This window comes from Anarhichas minor, unplaced genomic scaffold (assembly GCF_050575085.1).
Source record: "Anarhichas minor isolate MPS153535 unplaced genomic scaffold, ASM5057508v1 ptg000002l, whole genome shotgun sequence".
Classification (NCBI taxonomy): domain Eukaryota; kingdom Metazoa; phylum Chordata; class Actinopteri; order Perciformes; family Anarhichadidae; genus Anarhichas; species Anarhichas minor.
The window spans coordinates 1,054,980-1,076,860 of record NW_027466448.1 but is presented as its reverse complement, the minus strand read 5'-3'; the positions used below and the strand labels follow the sequence as shown (position 1 = coordinate 1,076,860).

The 21,881-nt window shown below is 39.2% G+C and overlaps 2 protein-coding genes across 2 annotated transcripts; one reads left to right on the top strand and one right to left on the bottom strand.

The window, feature by feature from the left end:
• Window positions 1-1,054: 1,054 nt before the first annotated feature.
• Window positions 1,055-8,534, top strand: kmt5aa (lysine methyltransferase 5Aa). The gene is made up of 7 exons (XM_076112205.1): window positions 1,055-1,306; window positions 2,135-2,279; window positions 2,404-2,704; window positions 2,826-2,913; window positions 3,546-3,605; window positions 4,019-4,209; window positions 4,781-8,534. Exons 1-7 carry the CDS (start codon window positions 1,298-1,300, stop codon window positions 4,989-4,991), a joined length of 1,005 nt encoding a protein of 334 aa, XP_075968320.1. The 5' UTR covers window positions 1,055-1,297; the 3' UTR covers window positions 4,992-8,534.
• A 2,591-nt stretch (window positions 8,535-11,125) lies between these two features.
• Window positions 11,126-20,944, bottom strand: rilpl1 (Rab interacting lysosomal protein-like 1). Its single transcript, XM_076094772.1, has 7 exons — window positions 20,381-20,944; window positions 17,679-17,826; window positions 17,147-17,265; window positions 16,640-16,885; window positions 14,393-14,547; window positions 14,206-14,310; window positions 11,126-12,234 (listed from the first exon to the last, which is right to left on the bottom strand). Exons 1-7 carry the CDS (start codon window positions 20,666-20,668, stop codon window positions 12,102-12,104), a joined length of 1,194 nt encoding a protein of 397 aa, XP_075950887.1. The 5' UTR covers window positions 20,669-20,944; the 3' UTR covers window positions 11,126-12,101.
• Window positions 20,945-21,881: the final 937 nt, after the last annotated feature.

Genomic DNA, 21,881 nt, shown 5'->3' with positions numbered 1-21,881 from the left:
TTATTTTTTTTAAAACTTTTTTTCTGCCAGCAAGTTAGAAAAAAGGTAACTAAAAAAAGTAAATACACCGCAAAAAAAAAAGATTTCCATTTCATAACATATAAATGGATTGTGAGTACATTGAAGACTTCTTTAAACGTGGCTTTACAACACATGAAATACTTCAATAGCTTGATGTTTCACATGGATTGTACTGAGCAAACGCACCCTTGAATATAATTTTAAGCAAGAAGCAGCTCTGGAGTATAAAGAATAAAAGCAACAAAAGAAAATAAGTAAAAAAAAAATAATAATAATAATCTTTTTTTCTTCCTTTTTTCCGCCAGCAACAACATATACAAATCTTTTTTTTTGTTACCTTTTGTTTTGTTTTTTTGGCTGGTGGAAATGGGCTTCCATAAGTACTTGAGTAAATACTAAAAGAAAAGGTAATCGGTGTGCAGAATGCCCCATTGTGGGCTTTATACTTCCAATATGGTACTTTTTTACTCCACTACATTTATTTGACAGCTAACGCTACAGTTACTTTGCAGATTCAGATTATTAATCCACAATACAATCAACATTAATAATGTCTAATAGTGTATTGTAATACTTCAGTTTTTTTTTTTTAAATGACAGAGATTATGAATTAAGGAAGTACAAGCATAAGCAAACATATACACACAACTCACTTTTTAATACATTTAAAAGTCATGATATAGAGAGACAGTACAGCTACAATACTTGGACCAACCACACACATAACTGAAGTACACTGTAATAGGCAAATATAACCGGTACTAATAATAATAATAAGGTACATTTGTTAAGTTTATTTATGATTATGGGATGTGCCCCCCCCCAATATATATTATAATGACTGCCTTGAATTAATGTGTTCATCACTTTAATGTTAAAGCTGGTACACATGCAGCCTTTATTATTTTTGAAGCCTTTATTTGTAATCATAAATCACAATATATTTTTCAATAATATTTTGTATTATTAATCGTTACAAACACAATACCGCTGCCGGCCTGCAGGGGGCGACATTGCCTCGTCTCCTTCATTTACATGGAGAAAAAGATGGCGGAGAGGAGCTGTGGAGGGCTGCATCGGTTGAGCTGCTGGCAGTGAAACAACAACAAAAAAGGGCACACATTTCACCGTGGGAGGGGGGGCCGGAGAGTAGGGAGGACACTGCCGAGGTTTTAATCTCTCAACCGGCGGACAAATTCATTTTATTTGTGGTCCTCGAAAACGAGAGAGAAAGAGAGACGGAAGCCGAGCGGGGAGCCACGAAAACAAGTCGGACATGAACGGGGTAAGTTACAGTAGCTACATTGTTGCTAACATTAGCTTCACGTTACATGTGCCTGCTAGTTGAGGACATTAACAGTATTTATGATATCAGATTACACCGAAGACACACATTAAAGTTGTCCCTTTTTTGTTTTTTTGAATCTGGTTTAAACGTGTAACGTTTGAAGTGATTTTTTATTTGAGTGGTTTGACCAGTAGGTAATGAGCCAAGAGGCCTGTGGATTTAAAGGGACTGATGGGAGAGTTGATGTGGGTGTGTGGAGCCAGCATGGTAATCCAGTAATGGACAGTACATTTACTCAAGTACTGCACTGTTGTAATGTACCTGTACTTTACTTGAGTATATTGGTTTTATGTTACTTTTTATTTAACTTTACTACATTTGACTGAACGCTTTAGTTACTTCTCAGATGAAAGTTTTCCTGTCCAGTAAAAAACACATAGCTCCAGATGTGTTGATGTTGAATGTTTGTGATAAACTGAAGGATGAAGTGTTCCTTTATGTGTTGAAAATCTATCTCTGTTTGTTTGATCAGTTGTTTTTTTGGGCAGAAGTTCGTACCTCCTGCAGCTTGTAAGAGGATTGTTTTGTAGTAGCTTCTGGGTCGGACTGTGTTTTCTTTATTTGCATTATTTTTCTTTATCATTCTTCATTATATGTCTATTTTGGCAGCTCTTCACTGTTAATTATGTGTTCGATCGTTGTATTTGATTTATTTCATGGAAGATCGAAGCATACAGCTGCACCAACTTTGGACAAGGTTGGTGTCAATAAAACCACTCTTGGCAGGAAGTGTGGACTTAATGCACGTTCTCTCTGCATTCACAGCAAATCGTATGCAACAGCCACTCAGTCACTGTCTTCAGCTGCACCAAGTCCAGATCACTGGTTCATGATGATATCAAGCTGACACAGGAGGGGAGGGGCTCTCCAGTCTGCTTCCAGCAAAATGACGCCCAGAGGCAGGCAGAGGGTAAGTAAGCTCCATCGGGAGAGCAAGCGGACATCTATTTATTTCAGTATTTTGGGAGGTTATGTAACAGTGAGCAGCGAGCTTTCACTGAACCGCCAGGAATAAAATACCTTTTCCATTCCAGGCAGGAGAACAAACGGCATCAGCTCGACACCAAAAGACTCTGAGACGGATTTCCCCGAGATGGAGAGCAGCTCCAGCCAGTGTTCACCCTGCTGGTCGCCTCCGCAGCTCCACTGCGCTCAGACCTGCCTTCGTTCCCCCGCCGGACTCCCCCTGCCGCTGGGTAACAGCTTAGCTCACGCTCCCCTCCACGTTGCCAACAACAACAACAACAAAAACAGCAGCAGCATCGTCGCTCTCCACGGCCTCCAGCGCAGAGGCGTCCGCCTCAAAGTCAAAGGAAAGAAGTCCACGCTAAGAATGTAAGCACGTCCTGAATATTGATGCGTTTTTAAAGAAGGAAATCCTATCAAAGGACACGATCTGAGTCATATTTATTCATATAGTTGTAAGAATGTGTTGCACTCTGTTTTTCCACTTCAGTGCAGGCGGGAAAAACTCCCAAAACCGAAAAGTTACAGACTACTATCCAATAAGACGAAGCTCAAGAAAGAGTAAAACAGAACTTAAGGTGAGTTGATATTCTATGTATTTGTTGGGATGGTTATTAAAAGTATATATTACCATATTGACATGAATATAAGATATATATTTAACAGCAGATGTTGTGAATGAAGCTCCTTTAACTATCCTGTGACACGAGTACAACAAGGGTTGTTTGTAGCATTAATGTTGCTATGCTAGTCTGTTTATAGTCTTTTAGAGTCACTTTATTTTTAATTTAGCTGACTTTATGACAGATTACACATTTTGCTTCCTCTAAAATAATCAATAAAGCAACACACAATCTTAATGATTACAACTAAATCTGGACGGTAATCTCTCCATCAATATCACTTCTTTAGCAGCGAAACCATTACTACTCCATTTTATCTGTAAACATTTTATTAAAGCGCATTTTACGACTTTTTCACAGGACAAAAAGCTTGATAACGATTTCACCATTGCTTAATAATTTACTGTTCTGCTTTGTAAAGTATTATAGTTTAATTTTCCTCTGTTTTTCATTCATTAAGAAAGCAGTAGTAAGTACTATGCAGCAGTAAATGTCGTTCCAGTGCGCTTGATTTGGTTTAAATGTGAGTGAAATCCAATCTTCTCCTTGTCGGTAACGTCGTCTCGTGTTTCTTTTTTTGTTCTCAGTGTGAAGAAAAGAAGCTCACAGATGAACTCATCACAAAGGGAATAGAAGAAGGAATGGAGGTACAAATGATTGTTCTCTAAACGGTTGAATTGAAACAAAGGTAATTCATCAGATTCACACATGGCTCCGCCCTCGTAGTGGTCACATGGTGCTTTCACTTTCACTGTCGTGTAAATTCAATCAGAGAAATGAAACTCACTCCGATTTACAGCCAAGAGTCAGAGGGACGCTTGAGTGATCACATGATTAATCACATTGATTATCAGGGCAGGAATATATGTACTCTGTCGTAGGGCTTGATTAAGAGGATGAGATAACAGGAAGTTGACAGGAAAATAAAATCAATGCCAGCTTTGTTCTTATTGTTTGCACCGCTAATTAATGTGAAAAAGATCATCATCAAATGTGTAAAATAAACAGCTTTAGCTAACCTGAAACCTCTCATACTGTTTTATTATTTTTGTATTTATAGGTGAAGCATATAGAAGGAAAGGGGAGAGCGGTGTTTGCCACGCGGTGTTTCCAGAAGGGCGAGTACGTGGTGGAGTACCACGGAGACCTGCTGCAGATCACCGACGCCAAGACGAGGGAGGCCGAGTACGCTCAGAACCCTGCCACAGGCTGCTACATGTACTACTTCCAGTACCTCAGCAAAACATACTGGTACGACGAAAATCAACGCTTCTGCAACATTTAAACATTTAGTGCTTTGTGGTTTTCTCTCAGATGCTGTCGTAAATTGAACTTTTATCCAGTTTAAATACACTTTCTTATTTAAATTTTTTATTCTAGTAGTTGTACGAGGAATAAGCTAAGCTAAGGTTAGCATCAGCTCGTCTCTCAGGACGTCCCGCGTCCCCCGAACGTCGTCAGAGAAACACAGATTTTTAACGTGAAGCTGCTTTTATTGAGTGTTTCAATCAGCTGGTCTGTTTGTTTTGGAGAGGAGGAGACCTCTGTGATTTAAAAACCTCCTGAACTACAAACACTGAAGGAATCCTAAAGACTACAATGAAGACAACAACTCCCATGATCCCATGCTGCTTTACAACATCACCAAACTCTGTATTATACTGCGGCAGAAAATCAGCTGCTGAAAGTTTCAGCTCATGTAGAGAAGATCATTCTATGTTCTTTGAATTAAATCAATTAATAGAACTTTGAATTTAATATCTCTGGTGTGGGATGAATAATGTTCTTATCTGAAGATACCGATTGTGTTTGTTTTCGACAGTGTGGACGCCACGGGAGAGACCGATCGGATGGGCCGGCTGATAAATCACAGTAAAACCGGAAACTGCCAAACCAAACTCCACGACATCGGCGGGGTGCCTCACCTCATCCTCGTGGCCTCTCGCGACATCGACGAGAGCGAGGAGCTGCTCTACGACTACGGAGACCGCAGTAAGGCCTCCATCGCAGCGCACCCGTGGCTCAAACACTGATCCTCCTCGACAAACAAACAAAATATAAAAAAGAAAAAGGGAAACTCACAGCAACACTTGTGTTTCTCGTTAGCTAGTGTACAAAATGCCTTAGAAACAGAATGTGGACCCTTTTTGTTCCAATATTGAGGTGGGATGGGGGGGTTACATGTTGACGGGGTACGTATCACATTTCGATTAATGTCCGTCTGCTTTGTCAGATGACCTCTGTACTTTTTATTTATGTGTATATGAAACATTCTGGTTGTTTTGCAGCACATTTCTTTTGTACATTTTGTATTACCTTAGACCAATGCTTCTACAGCATGCAGGTGGTAGTTAATGCTCTGCATTTTTATACTGCGTTTTTCTTAATTAGTCGTTAGATACTTAGCAATACTTACAAGGCCCCAGAGACCTTTTCTTTTGTTTGTTTTTTGGGATCAGCAAAGAACTATGAGATGCAAATTATGAATATATTCTGTTGTGATTTCAGCCGTCGAAACTCAACACAGTCTACCGTTGTTTAGTGGAAGTGTAAAAGTTTACCAAACGCATGGTTCAGTGGGTGTTGAAAACAAGTATTCATGTTGAACATACAGACTTTAAGGATGACATAGGAATTAGTCAAATTGCACTCTTTTTTTCATGCTTTTTTTTTTTCAAACCTATATTGTATTTTTTTATATTTAAGACATGAGTATATTCTGTTATTCCTGATAAAATAAAAGTGTATGAACGGTTATTAGGTAAATATCTACTAATATAAATAGAATTAAAGTTTCTCCATATTTCGACTGGCTTTCGTGAATAACTAGTCGGCGCTCTCAGCTGTCAAATCTCCTTTTTATTTCACTTTAAACTCACTACGCTGTCTATATTACTGCACTGTGTAAATATATTTATTATGGTTTGGTGTGGCAAATCAACGGGTGGTTTAAAGGAATAGTTTGACATGTCTTTAAATATCAAAGTATGAAGCCTCCGTTTGAGCCAACACAAAACCACATCCACAAGATGCTACATTTAACGTAAAACGTCTCCGGTTCTATGAACAGATTTAAACTTTTACAAGGCTTTTATCTCAGAGCTAAGACCAAATAATAACACAGTTCCAGCCTTGTAATGAACTGAAGTGTGAATAGTTTCCTCGGTCTTGTTATTGCGTCTTCAAACCCACCAAACTCAGCTTCATAACTCAGCTTCGTTAGCATAGCCTAGCATAGCTTGTAGCCTAGCATAGCTAGAAATAATCATGAGCCGCCTTAAACGCTTCCTAATAAAATATAAAGTAGCTCAGTCGTGTTTAAAACAGCTCGGTCTCGCATAACTAGCAGATTTTGTTCTCTTTGGACAGGCTAGCTGTTTCCCCCCGTTGCCAGTCTTTATGCTAAGCTAAGCTAACTGTCTGCTGGCGGTGTCTCCACAGCTAACATACAGACGTGAGCGGTATCTAACTCTCGGCAAGAAAGTGAATAAGTCTGTTTACAAAAATGTCAAACTCTTCCTTTAACAAACAAACTAAAACACAACAGGTCAAAGCGTCTGCTGGGAATTTCTCACATATTTGATGTTTTTATTTGCACCAGCTTCAGGTGAACCGTGTCTTTGGTGAACTGTTACACTCCCACTGTGTTTATCTTTGCAGGTTTTCTACAAGTCTGTTCTTCCCCCTCACAAAATATTGTTCATATTGTTCCATGTGAAAGTATTTTAACAGCTGAACTGCCAACAGGTCATTTTTTTAATTTAATATTTTAGTAAGTTTGTTTTTTCTATGAATTGTAGCCAGAAAAAATATGCCCCAAAATTGTCACATTTATCTTATTTATCTTGATTTGTGTTTTATTTATCCTCATCTACAAATACATTGTGAGACTACCGTAATTATTTTTGTTCTTATTTTAGCTAATTGGTAATAAGTACGAAAAGTATTTTTCAAAGGAAATTTCCAATTCTGCGCATTATGATTTACGCACCCAAGAATCAAATTTATAGTATTTTAGCTTGAATTATTGCTCTACTTTGGTACTAATTGCAAATTAGTATATATATATATATATATATATATTAAAAAAATTGGCCACTTGTAGTGCAGTTTACAGTTGAATCACCTGGAAGTGTTTAAATCAGAATAATACATTCATTTTTGTTACTGTCAACAAATCCCATGAATCCCAAACCAACATGTGTTCATCTCTCTAGAGATATCAGACTTTGATAAACACGCACAATACTAACAGGAGATACATTCACTGCTGGTTTAGTTTTTCATGGGATTTATTAACTGTGAACTAAATATTAGGAACATCTGTTTATGTAAATACAGTAACAGGACATAATACAATTTAAATTATATTAAACATTCATTGTTTGAAGTCAGTGGTTTGGTACAATAATTTGGCTCTAGTCTTTTATGAATGAAGTATACATTTAAAAATATATATCTTACCAGCGTCAGTCTAGCATTATAACACATTTATATGTATTTAGTTGTGCAGCACTTTCTCCTCTTATAGTTGCGGTTTGTATTAATGATAGCATTATCTTAAATTATAATAGTTCTTTAAATTACGAATCTTTAGTTTGGTATCATTATTTTTTGAGATAGTTGGACGTTTTGGGAATTATGTGCCGAGATGAGAAGATCAAGATCGTTTAAATTCAACAGCAGTTACAAGAATGTTATCTTAGCTTAGCATAAAGACTGAACACAGGGGGAAACAGCTAGCCTGGCTCTGGTAATATAAGTCACCACCTCTGATGCTCACTAATTAATCAACATGTAATATTTTGTGTTAATTACTTTAAGGATGTTTATTTTTACTCTGGCCAAAGCTAAATGCTAGCTATCTTTATGCTAAGCTAAGCTAATTACCTCCTGTAGCTGTAGTTTCAAATTCATCCGACAGACGTGAGAGGTATCGATCTTCTCGTCTCACTCTCAGCAAGAAAGAGAAAAGGTGTATTTCCCAAAATGTCAAACTATTTAGACATTTGAATTACTTTAGATTTTACTTAATAATAAAAAAAGGATTTTTCAGACGTCATTCATCATCTCTGTAGCGGTTTAGGTTGTACAGATGCTCCATGAAAGTGTTCAAAACTCATGAAAAGGACTTCTTAAAAGTTTCCAAAATATTTACATTATTGACTTTCAGGAGTCGCTGTTTTAATGCTTTTTAAATATCATAAATAATCAGTGTTAATACATAGAGCCCAGTCGCATGTGTTATAAATAAAGCACATTTCAGGAAACACATTTACATTTTGACTTCCGCCGCCTCTCTAACAGTAGCATTGTGTTACATGTGTGAAATGTTTTTATTCTTCCATTTTGGATTATTCCACTTTTCTTTTAAACGTAGAAGTAATGGAATAATACCAGAAGAGGCAAAACTGACCTGTTGGCCATTTTTATGACTTAATAGATCTTTGCTGTTGTAGCGTTGAATAAATCTGAATGCTGGGGTTTAAGGCATCAATGAATAAAGATGTAATATGCAAGTAACACCAGTTGGCATCGGATTTGTTCTTGTGTTCAAATAAATGATTACAAGTTTTTGAATGAGTACAAATGTTGATTTCTTTGCTTAAATCAAGACCATAAATCAAATCAATCATTTTGTCATTTGTGTAGTTAGCGAGATAAAAAATGCAAAATTATTAAAGTAGAGAGAGAGGGAATATGGATGTGTATTGTGTATACATATGTATATATTTGTGTGTATGTATATAAATATGGATGTATATACACACACAAACATGTTTACACATATATACTCAAGTACTGTACTTAAGTACAAATATATATATTTATGTAAAAATATATGTATTTGTACTGAAGTACTGCCGACAGCTAAGAAGTAAAAAACAGACAAATTCCTCAAACAGGACATCATTTTATTATTGAATGTGAAGCCAGCTCATTAAATAAAGCACTGATCCATTCATTATGTATTTTAAATATCAGTTTAATCTTTAATAAGATGAACACATGAGAGATGATGAGCAGCTCGGACTGAAATACTGAGCTGGAGAACCGGAGAGTTTGGACACGTTGTCTTATTTTTGACCAGTTTCCCTTTTTAGTGTCTTCATGTCTAAAATGTCCCTTTGACTTCCAGGTGAAATCTAAATATACGATGCCGTCTCATCGCTGCACGTTTGTATCTGAATACGTGAAAAGCTGCTTTAGACACTCGTGGTGTTCCTGTCGTTTTACATTCACCGATTCACCTCGGAGTATAAATAAAGATAACGCGGTTCCTCTGCCGTTAAACACTCCACAGAGACTCGCTCTCCTCTCAGGGGAACATCAGAGTTCAGCTGTAAAACCACACTTCAGCTTTCTGTCATTTACAACTTCTCAGCCTCAACACAATCTGAGGAACATCTAAATGTTACTTATTATGTAACGATTTGAAAACATAGTTTTGGAAGCATGTTTATATTTGAGTTTTTGTATAAATGATGCATCAAAGCACAAGTCAACGGGTTCATTTAACAAACCTAAATGTACAACTACATATTGCTGTGAAGTAGAGCATATAGAGCCGGTTTAATTCAGAGAATAAAACTAAAAAAAAAATCACAAATTTACAAGAAGAAAAATGTGATATTTTCTGAGATTATAAAGTATACATTTAAATAATAAATAAATAATAAATTTGTGTGTTATGAGAAAACATTTCTGAAAAATTCGGGGGGTTTTTGGCGAGAAATGATCGACCTCATCACACCACAGACGCTATCACTTTATGAAATAAAAAAAACTGATTTTATAAAAACATATCTTCAGCATTCAGACTTTGAAGAGTCATTGTTGTGAATTGGGCGTTTTCATATGAAAACGAAATACTAATTAGAGTAAATTTTTCTGGTAGATTTACCACTTTAATCTAAAATAAATAACTTCTTTTCAAAAAAAGTTTTTAATCAGAATATTCCCCCGGCTCTGTTTTTAATTGTTATACATCTGTCTGTTTTTATTTATATTGTTTACTTTTAATGGCCCCAATACGACGTTATAAATATGACAAAGGTAGCTTTACAAAAATAAACTGAAATGTTTAATGTTGCATCACTTAGTGGTAAACCCTGAACATGATCCTTAATGTTTTCCAGTTCTTTAGTTTTCCTTTCATCCTGCAAAAATAATGTCTCAATGCCAAACTTACAGGAAGATACGAGTGATTTTAAAGGATAAAGCTAAAGCTGCCGTTATTCTATATTTCACTTATTGTCAACAAATCTCATGAAAAGACCAAAACTGTGTTCGATGATCTCTGAATCCCACTCGTTCCTCCTGAAGACATGAATGTTTAAAAACGCATCAAACACAACAAACAGGAGGAAACAGTGCTTCTGTTTGGGTCTATTTTCAGCGGCGGATGAATCCACATGTGGTGCTCAGGTCAGTATGTGTAATAGACTCCAGTGTGTTCATGGTGATGAGGTAATACTAGTCAGTAACATTGACTTAGTGTGTTTAGTTTTCATGGGATTTGTTTACAATATGAAAAACATGGAATATCAGAGTTATCTTTTAAGCATTCTCTAAATATAGACATGATAATTAAAATAGTTTATCTTTACTAATATATAAAAACAAGGTAAAGGAGTTTAACACACGGCTTCTGTAAAATGTTTCTGGAGTGTTTAAAGGTTATGAGCTTGTTTTTCTAATATTCTGCATCTGTTTACCAAAAGAGAACGTTTATGTATTTGAACCTGCTTTGGTTCAGCTGGTGATACTGAAACATCTGTCATCATGAAACTGTAGGTCTGAATATATATGTAAATATATATGTATATGTGTATGTTTAGTGGCTCTGGACGCTGGGTATCAGTAGTAATTCACACACCGTGTCTGTTGCTCCTTGACATTCGTGTTCATCATCGTTGGAGAGAAGCGAACGTTTACGGATGGAAGCCCATTTCAACCAGAGAGAAGAACAAACAGATGATACTATATAATACTCATATTTAATATTATCAGTATGATACGTATAATTAGGTCTATATGTGTGTGTTTATAAAATACTACAAAGACCCGCTGCTTCAGTCTCTGACCTCTGTGTTTGTTGATGTATCGAAGGTTTGACTTGACAAATAAGGAGACGAGTGAGTCACACAAGACGATTATTCCACTAATATTATGAATTACTAGAGATCCAGATGTGATACTAGTCCTGTGTGAATAAGGCTTAAATCAGAGCTATGAGTCATCGGCTCAACATTATGATGATTTATTATTATTAAAAACTTTTTATTTGTCTTTCTAATATGACATCATTATATGATTTATCATCATAGTTTTGATTTGTTAGGTAGAAATTAAGAGATAGAAATTAAAAAGAAACTATTTTTTATCATTTTGACTCACGAGTATTTTATTTTTATCAGGTCAAACCCTTTAAGTTTGTGTTTATTTCTTCTTTTTCTTGCAGAAGTGGGCTTCCATACCTACTTACTGCATGTTGCATGATTATAAATAAAAAGCATCTGTTTGTGATTCTATGAAACATTTTACACACAAAGCGTTGAACTCTGTGCCTGTTCTTTGAAGCTGCACAGTTTGGTGTGAAAGTGCTGGTGATGAACCGACGAGCTGCTCACGTGAACCAGGAGACGTTTTAAATAAACCCGGATAAAAAGGGACACAAACGTGCTGCTTGCTCTCATCTTTGAATGCTTTCTGTTTTCTGTGATCGATCGTAAACTGTAAAACCTTCGTGTTTCATCGACGAGCAAACATTACTTTAGATTAGCAGCACACGTCTGTGTCCCCGGCCTTCATCCGTGTCCTCACTTTCACCCGCTGAACCTCTTCAGGAACCAACTTTCCACTTTCCATCCTACGACTTGAGTTTGCCTTCTCCTCCGACATATTCTCTAACATCTGTTTAAAGTCTGTATGTGCCAGTGCTCACCGAGATATACAGCATGTATGTAAAGTATTCTCAGGTGTTTAAATACATTTCTAAGGATTCTCTTCTTTCTGTCTCACCTCAGGAGCGCGTGCTATTTTCAGTCACTTGTCGTGGTTTTGCAGTCCAACGCTTCAACGAGCCGGCCTCGAGTGATGGACGTGGAGTGCTCAGAGTTTTTGGAGTTTGTCCGGTGACCCTACATGTGCTGTAAAGCCTCCTGGGCTTGTTCCGTGTACACGTCGTCCTTCCCCGTCCACGAGCCGAGGTCGGCGTCGAACTGCCCGCCGCGCTGCGAGCTCCGCTGCTTGTCCCGCGAGAAGAAACTAAACCTAAGAGACGAGACGGGTGGAGAGGAGACAGAGGAGACAGAGGATTTAGTGTGAAGTCCACTGATGGACGTGTCCGTGAAGTGAACACGTATGTAGTGCGGGCAGTGAAGCAGTGTTACTGTTATTATTTTTGGCAAATTAATTGAGATTTCTTGGTATTATTACTGTAAACAAATGAGAGTTTATCTGCTCTTGACAGCTTCCTGAATGCTCCAGAGAACTCACAATAAAATAAGTTATGTTTTAACTGGAAGTGAATGATCAGTGCAGCAAAGTAGAGTGAAACACGATGAGGTCATTGCCTGTTATAAGTTATTCAATCACTGTTTGAAAAAGAGCTAAAAGCGCTTTAGTTTGTAAATGATTTTTATGAGTTTAGAGCTGCAGACATGTCGTCACTCCAACAGACTACATGTTAGTTCTGACTGGCTGATGTTTATGATCCGCCATCGTCCCATTGGACAATGATAACGAGACAGCCCCACAATCAGCCAACCAGAATACTACAAAGGTGGGAAAAAAAGGCTCAACAAGCTGCACATGCAAAGGGAGGGAGGCTGTCAGCTGAAGGAGGGACGGACACGGATAGAGAGTCATACAAGAGATATGAGACGTCTGATTGGCTGTAAAGTGGGGTCATCTGGGATCAAACCAGCTGCCACCATCGGCAAAATGGCTGTGAAGATCCTGTTACACAAAGGTAAAGACACACAAGCACAGACAGGTAGAGGTGCATAGAGAACGGGGGGGGGGGAGACGAACAGGGGGGGAAGACAGGGACCACATCAACCTTCAGCCTCTCATGAAAAGTTCCCATTAAACCAAAAGAAGTCATGCAGTAAGATTGTGTGTGTGTGTGTGTGTGTGTGTGTGTGTGTGTGTCATGTGCCATAGCTGACCTATGACCAAAGCATGCTGATCATTAACCGTGCACACAGAGAGGTGAGCGAGCGTGTCTGATAGAGATGAAGCATCCTTCATGCAGATAAACAACAAGTATTCAGACGCACACAGACTGAGCAGTTATACTTCTGTCTGACATCACTCCCTTACTGTCACGTGACTGAAGGGACACATGATCACTTCCCTAACTACACTGCACTGTGTTCACTCATGTAACAAATGAGTATTAAAAAAGAGCTATGTTGGTGAGTCAGTCAACAGAACAATTGTAATAATCGATAAAAGTACTTTTCTTTAGCAGAGTATAAAGTTTAAATGACAAAACAGTCTCAGCTTTTCTTCTGTTTTGTTGGTTTTGGACTCATGAAACTAAACATTGTGAAAACATGTCAGATTCACCGATAATACCTTGAATCATCTACACTATTTGTATTTGTTTATAGACATTGTATGTTGTTAGTCATTTTTGCTTTCTAGATATATATATATATATATATATATATATATATATATATATATACACACGTATCTATTCTTGGGAGAAAAAAGATCCAATGACACTGAAACATGACTCATTTTAAACGGCTGCTGTTTGTTTTTTCAGGCCAAACAAACACAGGAAGCGGGTCGAATGCACAGAATGATCTGTGTCCAGTTAGAGTCGCTGAAAGTTGTTTTTACACAACTATTGCTGTGGTTGGATCTTAACTTTGGAACTAATGTGATTCTTTTATGGGTGGTGACATTTTGTTCGGTCGATGTTTAAGACTCAATATGAAGTGATCTAGTTTAACATCCAGCGCAGCAAAAAATATTAAAATATTATCACAAAGCTAATGTTTCCAGCCTGAAAGAGACTGAACCGTCGGGTACTGCTGGTGAGGTTCAACTTGTATATTTCTTAAAGAGTAAACTGTAAATGTTTGAGCATGCGGGGACTTGTTTAATAAGCCTTTCCTCAGCGCATGCAAAGCAATGAGGGTGTGTTTGACTTGAACTAATCTCAAAGTTCAGTCGAGTGTTTCCACGAGCAGCTGTGTCTGAGTGAGGTCTGTGTTTTCAACGTACAGGCGTTTGATTCCTGACTCCGGCTGGGCAGAAGAACGGGAGCGAGTCCTCAGCTCAGGAGACGGAGACGAAGACGGAGTCACAATCTCATCTTCTGTCTCTTCACTGCAGAAAGAAAACAGGGTTTATTATCAACAACATGGCCGGCATCATGTGGCTGACATGTATATTATGTGCCCGTGAGCACCTTTTGTAGTAGGCCAGCTCCTCCTGCAGCATGAAGACTTTGGCCTTGAGCTCGTTCCTCTCGTGGAGGACGTCCCTCAGCTCCTGCAGGGTGAACCGGGGCCGGTTGGGGTCCTTGGGGTCCAGGCCCCCCATGTCCTCCTCGCACAGCGCCTCCTGCAGAGAGACAAATGCGTCACAAGAGAGGAAACAAAAGAAAAAAGAAAAGGCAGGAAGGAAGGAACGAAGGCGGGGGAAGGAAGTGAGGATACCTTTGTAAAATATTGGAACACAGCCGGCATGTCCTCATCGCACATCGCCTCCTGGTGGCAAACGGTGAACTCTAAGTCAGACATCGGGCCTTGTTCCAATACATTTGTTCGCCCTTCCCTCCTCCCTTCACGCTAAGACTCCGTTTTGTTTTGAACTCAGCACACACGAGACGTTCACTGTCACCGTTAAAAAATAAGATGCATGCAGCTGACAGAAGTCACTCATGCACCGAGCACAAAAAACACCATTAATACGTATTCTCAGTCCAACAGAAGTCTCATTTAGTTTTACCGTTTTGCTTTTTAAAATAATGTAATTTCTTCCTCACATGAAACAAACAGAACTGTTTTTCCGTTGTTTGACTGGAGCTTGATGACCTCATCTCGTTCTGTCTTCTTCTTCTTCTTCTGCAATAGTTTAACGGCACCTCACTGAAGAAGTAGCACCACTTCTAATATTAACATAACAGTAGTGGATGGACACATGCATTAATATTCATTCATATTTGTTCAAACTCGTGCTGCATCGGGATTGTTGACGACGATGTCACAAATGCAAATATGGTTTAAAATGACGCAGTTTGATCGGCTGTTTGGAAACAAGTTCTGGCATCAACGTACACAGAAAATAAACAAATTCATATGCAAATATGGGACACCAGAGGAGAACACTGGAGCAGAAAACATCATGCAATTTCAGTTGGACTTTCAACTACAACTTCAGAATCACGGTGCAGCTCAAGGAGAACTGTCAGTGCTGTTAGAGGCCGAGCTGTCGAGAGGATCTAAGTTTAGAAAGGTCAGCTGGCCGACACTCTGTTAGTCCTGTAACACGCACGCCAAGCCGGGTCAGACCTGCTCTGGGTCGTACTCATGTTAGTCTAGCTTGCTGTGTTTCTACTGATCTGGTTGTTCAGAGGTGCAGGTTTGGAGTTAAGAGTCGGTCACACCACTCTGGTTTGCCAGCTAGCACGTCCGTATTACCCAAAGCAACACTGCCTCGTCCTCAGCCTCCTCATCCTCATCATTCTCCTCATCCTCCTCGTGGCCCTCTGGGCTGAGGGAACCAGGCAGGGGGGGCGAGGAAGAGTCAAACCCGCCCAACATCGGCTCAGAGGGGTCGGGTCTGTCTGACCAGCCCTCAGCCCCCATCACCACCACCCCCGTAGCAGCTTTACCACGCTGGTGGAGCAAGAGACACTTTATTATCCGTTTACAAAGAAATCCTCCTTTTTATTGACTTTGGGTCAAAGCTACGCGGCTCTTTAGGGATTCATTATGTTATATGGGTTTGGAAAATATCAGTGAACAGACCTCTTTTAAACTGGAACATATGAACAATAATATGCCTGGCCTCTGTGGCTGCATTTATATTTATGAGCATATTTTAACTTCTAACTTCAGGGGAGAGTTTTGACATTTTTGGAAATACTCTTATTCACTTTCTTGCAGAGAGTTAAGATGAAAAGATGGATTCAACTCTCGTGTCTGTACGCTGAATATGAAGCTAGAGCCAGGAGACGGTTAGCTTAGCTTAGCATAAAGACTGGGAACAAAGGGGAACTGCTAGCCTGGCTGTGTCCAAAGCTCATTAGTTAACACCTTATATGTAGTTCCTTGTAGTTGTGGTTTTATGGGGGACTATGTGGTGGAAAAAGGCAGGTCTCTTCTACCATTGGACAGTCTTTATGCTAAGCTAAGCTAACGTGCTCCGGGCTGTAGCTTCACGCAGAATAGACAGTCTCAGCAAGAAAGCAAAATGTTAAACAGGACAGAAAGATTGAGACAAAAAGAGGATGAAAATAGACAATAGACCAGATTTTTACCCACAATGCACTGTACTTACATTGCAAAATTATGCCATTACCGTCTACAAGTTAACATAATAATATAATCTATTAAAACAGATTTTTCTGGGGTTTCTTGCAAAACTAATTTCAACATTAAATTCAGACTACGCCCTCAGATGGAGGTCTTCTGATGGTTTCCTGCGTTACCTCTGCAGGTGAGGGGGGCTGAGGTGGGGGTTCCTCTGGGTTCCGGGCGGGCAAGTCTCCTTGAAGTCGTTCCCTCAAGCGTGCGACTTCCTGCCGAAGGGCTCCGACTTCCTGCCCCCGCGCCTGCGCTCCGGCCTCCAGCTCCACCTTCTGTCCGATCAGCGCTTTCCCTTGAGCCTCCACCACGGAGAACTTGTGGCGCAGGTCGTGGTTGATCTTCATGAGGCGGGACTGCTGCTGCTGGAGCTGCAGGAACACACGGACACAAACAAGGGAGTCTGGGTAAATTATGAAAATGTGCTGTGTGCTGTGTGTGTTGGCCACTTGTGGGAACTATTCTTTAAATATGAAATATTAAAACTGAGGAGTGAAAAGCAGCAGTTTAAAGACCTTTTCATAATAAAAAAAAAAGAGTTTCTATTATTTCATCTACTGGTGAAGTCTCTCTGCAGGCGACAAATACACATTTCTACGTGGAGAAGATAAAATAATATATGTATGTCTCACTGCTTCTATGTCCTCGTTCTTCAGCGTGAGCTCGCGGTCCTTGGCTCGAATCTCGTCTCTCTGCTTGTCCACCACCTCTTTGAGCTTCTTCATCACCTGCCTCTCTCTCTCCGTCATACCTGGAGACCACAGAGAGGACACACACACACACACACACACACACACACACACACACACACACACACACACACACACACACACACACACACACAAAGAAATAGTTTGAATTCTTCATAATCGTTGTTTTTTATTGGGAGAGAAAGGTCTTTTAGCCGTACAGAGGGAACCCTGATTTGTGTGCAAACATGTGTGTGTGTGTGTGTGTGTGTGTGTGTGTGTGTGTGGGGAGCAGGTGTGCTTGTACACTGAGGCTGGTCTGTCCACAGTGTGTCAGGGTGACTGTGTCCTCTGTGTGAAACCACGAAAGAGCCTCTGATGCAGAGACAAGACTGGCTCGCCGTCAGACACTAGAGAAGGCTTCCTTTATGTGTGTGTGTGTGTGTGTGTTAGTGTGTGTGTGTGCCGTCCTCACCCTCGTGCCTCTGCAGGTCCTCCTCACTCATGGGGTCTTTGTTGGACATGTTGGTGAGGAGGCTTTGGTTCTCCTCCTGCAGCTGAGCGATCTGAGTGAGCAGGTCCTGAGCTTCTCCTCTCCACACGTCCTCCACCAGCTCCAGCTCCTGCAGGAGGACAGGAAGACACGTCACGTGTTACTATACAGAACATCATTAAACATCATAAAGATGACCTCATCTGAGCAAGCACATGGTCTTTGAGGCCTTCAGGATGTCATTATGCGCCACCTGTAAAATAACTGTGTCAACACACTCTCTCTCTCTCTGAATCATCAGCATTCGTTTTGTTTCTCTTCTGGTTTGTTCCAGTTTGTCCTTTAATTCGTCGCCGTCTGTGTGCAGAGAGAAGCTGCTCTGTCTCTCTGATCTGGTTCTGTGTCACACACGACGATGCCAGACGTCGCTGACGTGTCCGAGCAGAGAACGGGTTATATGTCGCGTTTACGTTGAGCCAGTGGAGACGAGATGATTAACTATCATGTTTGTTTGTTTTAGTTTAGCATTGTTTGATAATCTGCATTTAGTTATGGATCACTGTTTTTATGTTTTCTTTGTGTACGTTGTTCTGCACATATATTCAACAGTCCACAACCCAAAAATATTGAATTTTCAATGATTTAAAACACAGAAAAAGCAGCAAATCATCACATTTAAGAAGATGGAACCAAATACAGTTTGACTTAAAATATGAATTATTGATTAATTATCAGAATGTCACATGTTGTGGTCGTGCGGTTCACTCGGTTACTTCTTCTATTCTGAAGTTTGTTTGTTTTTGTTCTGAAGGCTGAAAATCTATAAATAGTGTCAAAAAAAATCAACTAATCAATAGATTATTTCAGCTACATACAATATTTGCAAACTGTTAGTAAAATATAAATATGTAAACAAATATAAATCCTTTGCACCGCCCCATGAAATGTTATTATATAGTTTGCATTAAAACTGTTTGTAGAGGATAAAATGTACTCCACCTTCAAGCTGTGTGAAAATACACACTTTAGCATTTTAATAATTATATTACATTTATTTTAGAGCAGCAATAACTAGTTGACTGACAGACAGCTAATTTCATAATCAAATAATTGTATTTTCTGAAGCAAAAATGCTCCAACTGATCTGTTTCCTGTTTCTCAAACTTAAAGATCTGATTATTTTCTTGTCAGACGTGATAATAAACTGAATATAAACTGATAATAAGCTGAATGTCTTTGTTTTCTTGGTATCTTTGGTTATTCTAATCATTACATTACGTTGTTTGTACCACACCAGAATACTGAGTTAGAGAGATTAACAGAGTATTTCTGCTGTGACGTCTCAGCCGTAAAACATCCACTTCATCACTTCATCTCTTCATCACACTCATGAGACTCATGAGACTCATGAGACTCATGAGACTCATGAGACTCATGAGACTCATGAGACTCATGAGACTCAGTTAATCAGTGAACCGGTGAGCGCTCACTCACTGTCACGAGGAACTCACACATCAAGTGTTTTTATAGACGTCTGAGCTGCATTCCTGATGTAAAAGCACCAACACGTCCCTCCAGTGTGTGTGAGATCCTCAATACTGAGTTTAAAGAGACATCAGCAGCTTCAACAGGACAGTCGTGATGTTTGAAGTGTGTTTGAGGTTCTTCTCCACAGTCACTGTTCTGCTACAGCAGATGGAGCAAAGCAATGTTCTGCTGAGGACGCTCATAACACTTCTAAACATCACGACTGTCCCTTTAATTCAACTCACCAACAAATATACGCTGGTGACTAACTGGAAACAATCACACACTCGATAAATATAAGTGTGTGAAGAGTTTCCTGCTGAGTCAGGGATAAAGTTCTGATTGTCTGTCATCATCTGAAGCTAAACAAACAGGAACTATCTGACTGAGTTAAATAAAGTAACTAAGTGCATCTCTAAGACAAGACGGCTGGTCGGTAAGTGTTACAGTAACTGTCACGAGTAATTCTCACTAATGTCTGAAGTTTAAAACCCAAACAATAAATGAACTGATCAATGAAACAACTATATATATATAAATATGCATTTATATATATATATACACATGTAGTATATAATTAGATATACACTCATAGGGACCATTTCTCTTCATCGAGTAGTTTTACTTTTGATACTTTAAGCACATTTTCTGGGTAATAATACTTTTAAGTACCATTTTCAATTCACAACTTTTACTTTTTTACATAATACTTTAAAGTGGTATTCTGTACTGTTACGTACCACAACCAGTTCATCTTCAATTCAGGACTTGTACTTTGTATTTTCAATGGAGGGATTGTACTTGCAATGGAGTATTTTTCTGGTAGTGTTGGTACTTATATTTTCAATACAGTGGTACTGATACTTTAACTAAAGTACTATTTTAAAAGGTGTACTTTTACTAGTAATGGAGCTTATTTTGTGACAGTGGTACTGATATTTTTCCTGAGTAACGTTGTCAAAGCAGGACCTGTACTGGAGTATTAGTAGTAGTGGTACTTTTACTACAGTAAATAATATGATAACGTCCTCCTCCTCAGGTTAAATCACAGTAACTTTGAGTCCCTGCTACATGTAGTCTGTGTATGTATTTACTAATACTTGTCAGCAGTATATTTCCTCTAACAGTACAGCTTTAATCGGTGTGTTTTTGGGGACCTTTCGGTGCTTCTTCTCCTTCTCCAGCCGCTCCATCCGCTCCAGCCGCAGCTTGTCCAGCTCCAGCCGCAGCTCCTCGGTCTCCGGGCTGATGCAGTTGCGGCTCACCATCACCTCCAGGATCTCCAGCACACGCACCACTTTGGGCATAAGCCGGGACAGAGCCTCGCAGCCGTACCGGTCGATGATCCGCTCGAACTCCTGGCCCACCACCGCGGCGATGTCGTACACGTCCATCACCGTGAGGTCCGCGACGTTCTTCTCCAGGGCCGAGCCGGAGTCCTCCATGTCGGGGGATAGTTCCTATGATGTCGGGGGATAGTTCCTATGATTTCGGGGGATAGTTCCTATGATTCTTTTTCCTCCGCCACAGCAAACTTCCTTCCACTGGAAGAATAATTCTGCTAAGTTTAGCTAAACTCTACCACTTTACCTTTAAAACGACAAACATATACGACGTATAACCGCATAAGAACACATTAACTACCGTTTATCCATCACTAACGGCTGAGTCCCGGTGGTAGTTTGATTTGTTTGGGATAAATATCGGCTGCGGCCCATTGCTGTCCTGTCCCTTCTCTTAGACATTATTGTCAAGTCCGCCATTTTGAAACGGAGAACTTCCGTCTAGACGTTTCAAAATAAAACCAATGTTGACGTTGTGAATTTTAATTTTTTTTATTTTAAAGATTCAATATATGTACAAAATATGTGCATATATAGGTAGTCTAAATAAATCCTCGAATAAAATAGACTTAAACCAAATCCATTACCTAATGTTTTGGCAAAATCTAGACTTAAAAACGTGATTACATTCATTTAGATTGTGCACTTAGAGTAGTGTATATTCTTAATTAAAGCTGAGGCCAGGTTGGAGCACTCCTTGGTTCATGGGTCTCTGGGCTTACTTACTTTTTATATTATATTAATAGTGTTTTATGTATTTTTTTTACTTTCAAATTATGATGCAGAACATACATTGTGAATAAAAAACATACAAATTAAAGTGTTAATCCGAAATGGAGCATTTCACCAGTGAACAGACTACTGAAGATAATAAAACATAATAAAACATGTGACTAATCTCCAAACATGGATTCAACATATCAGATGTTTTACTTTTATTTTGAAGGTAATATATATCTAGTTCCGGTATATATCTGTCTTGCCTTCCTCTAACTTGACGCAGCTCCACTTTGGTCCCGATGGGAGATCAGCGGCTACTTCCATCGTGGTGAGATTGCAGTTTGCAGTGCGCATGACAGAAATAACAGACGGATGAGGTCGCTGTCACGCGGTAATACAGCGTGAAGAGACCTTCACTGGTCTGAAGGAAGTAGTGGAGTATAAAGTACAATATGTACCTCTGAGATATAGTACAGTAGAAAGTACAATATGTACCTCTGAGATGTAGTGAAGTAAAACATCTTACCTCTTGTCTCTGACTGAAACTATGTGGATCATGTGACAAATATTTAAAACCTTGCACATCAGAAATCAG

Coding starts and splice junctions, on each gene's coding strand:
- kmt5aa (XM_076112205.1), top strand. Junction 2,280..2,403: donor CGCCCAGAGGCAGGCAGAGG/GTAAGTAAGCTC, acceptor TTTCCATTCCAG/GCAGGAGAACAAACGGCATC. Junction 2,705..2,825: donor AAGAAGTCCACGCTAAGAAT/GTAAGCACGTCC, acceptor TTTCCACTTCAG/TGCAGGCGGGAAAAACTCCC.
- rilpl1 (XM_076094772.1), bottom strand. CDS start 20,668: ATGGAGGACTCCGGCTCGGCCCTGGAGAAGAACGTCGCGGACCTCACG. Junction 14,548..16,639: donor AGCCCCCCTCACCTGCAGAG/GTAACGCAGGAA, acceptor GTCTCTCTGCAG/GAGGCGCTGTGCGAGGAGGA. Junction 12,235..14,205: donor GAGTCAGGAATCAAACGCCT/GTACGTTGAAAA, acceptor CTCGTCTCTTAG/GTTTAGTTTCTTCTCGCGGG.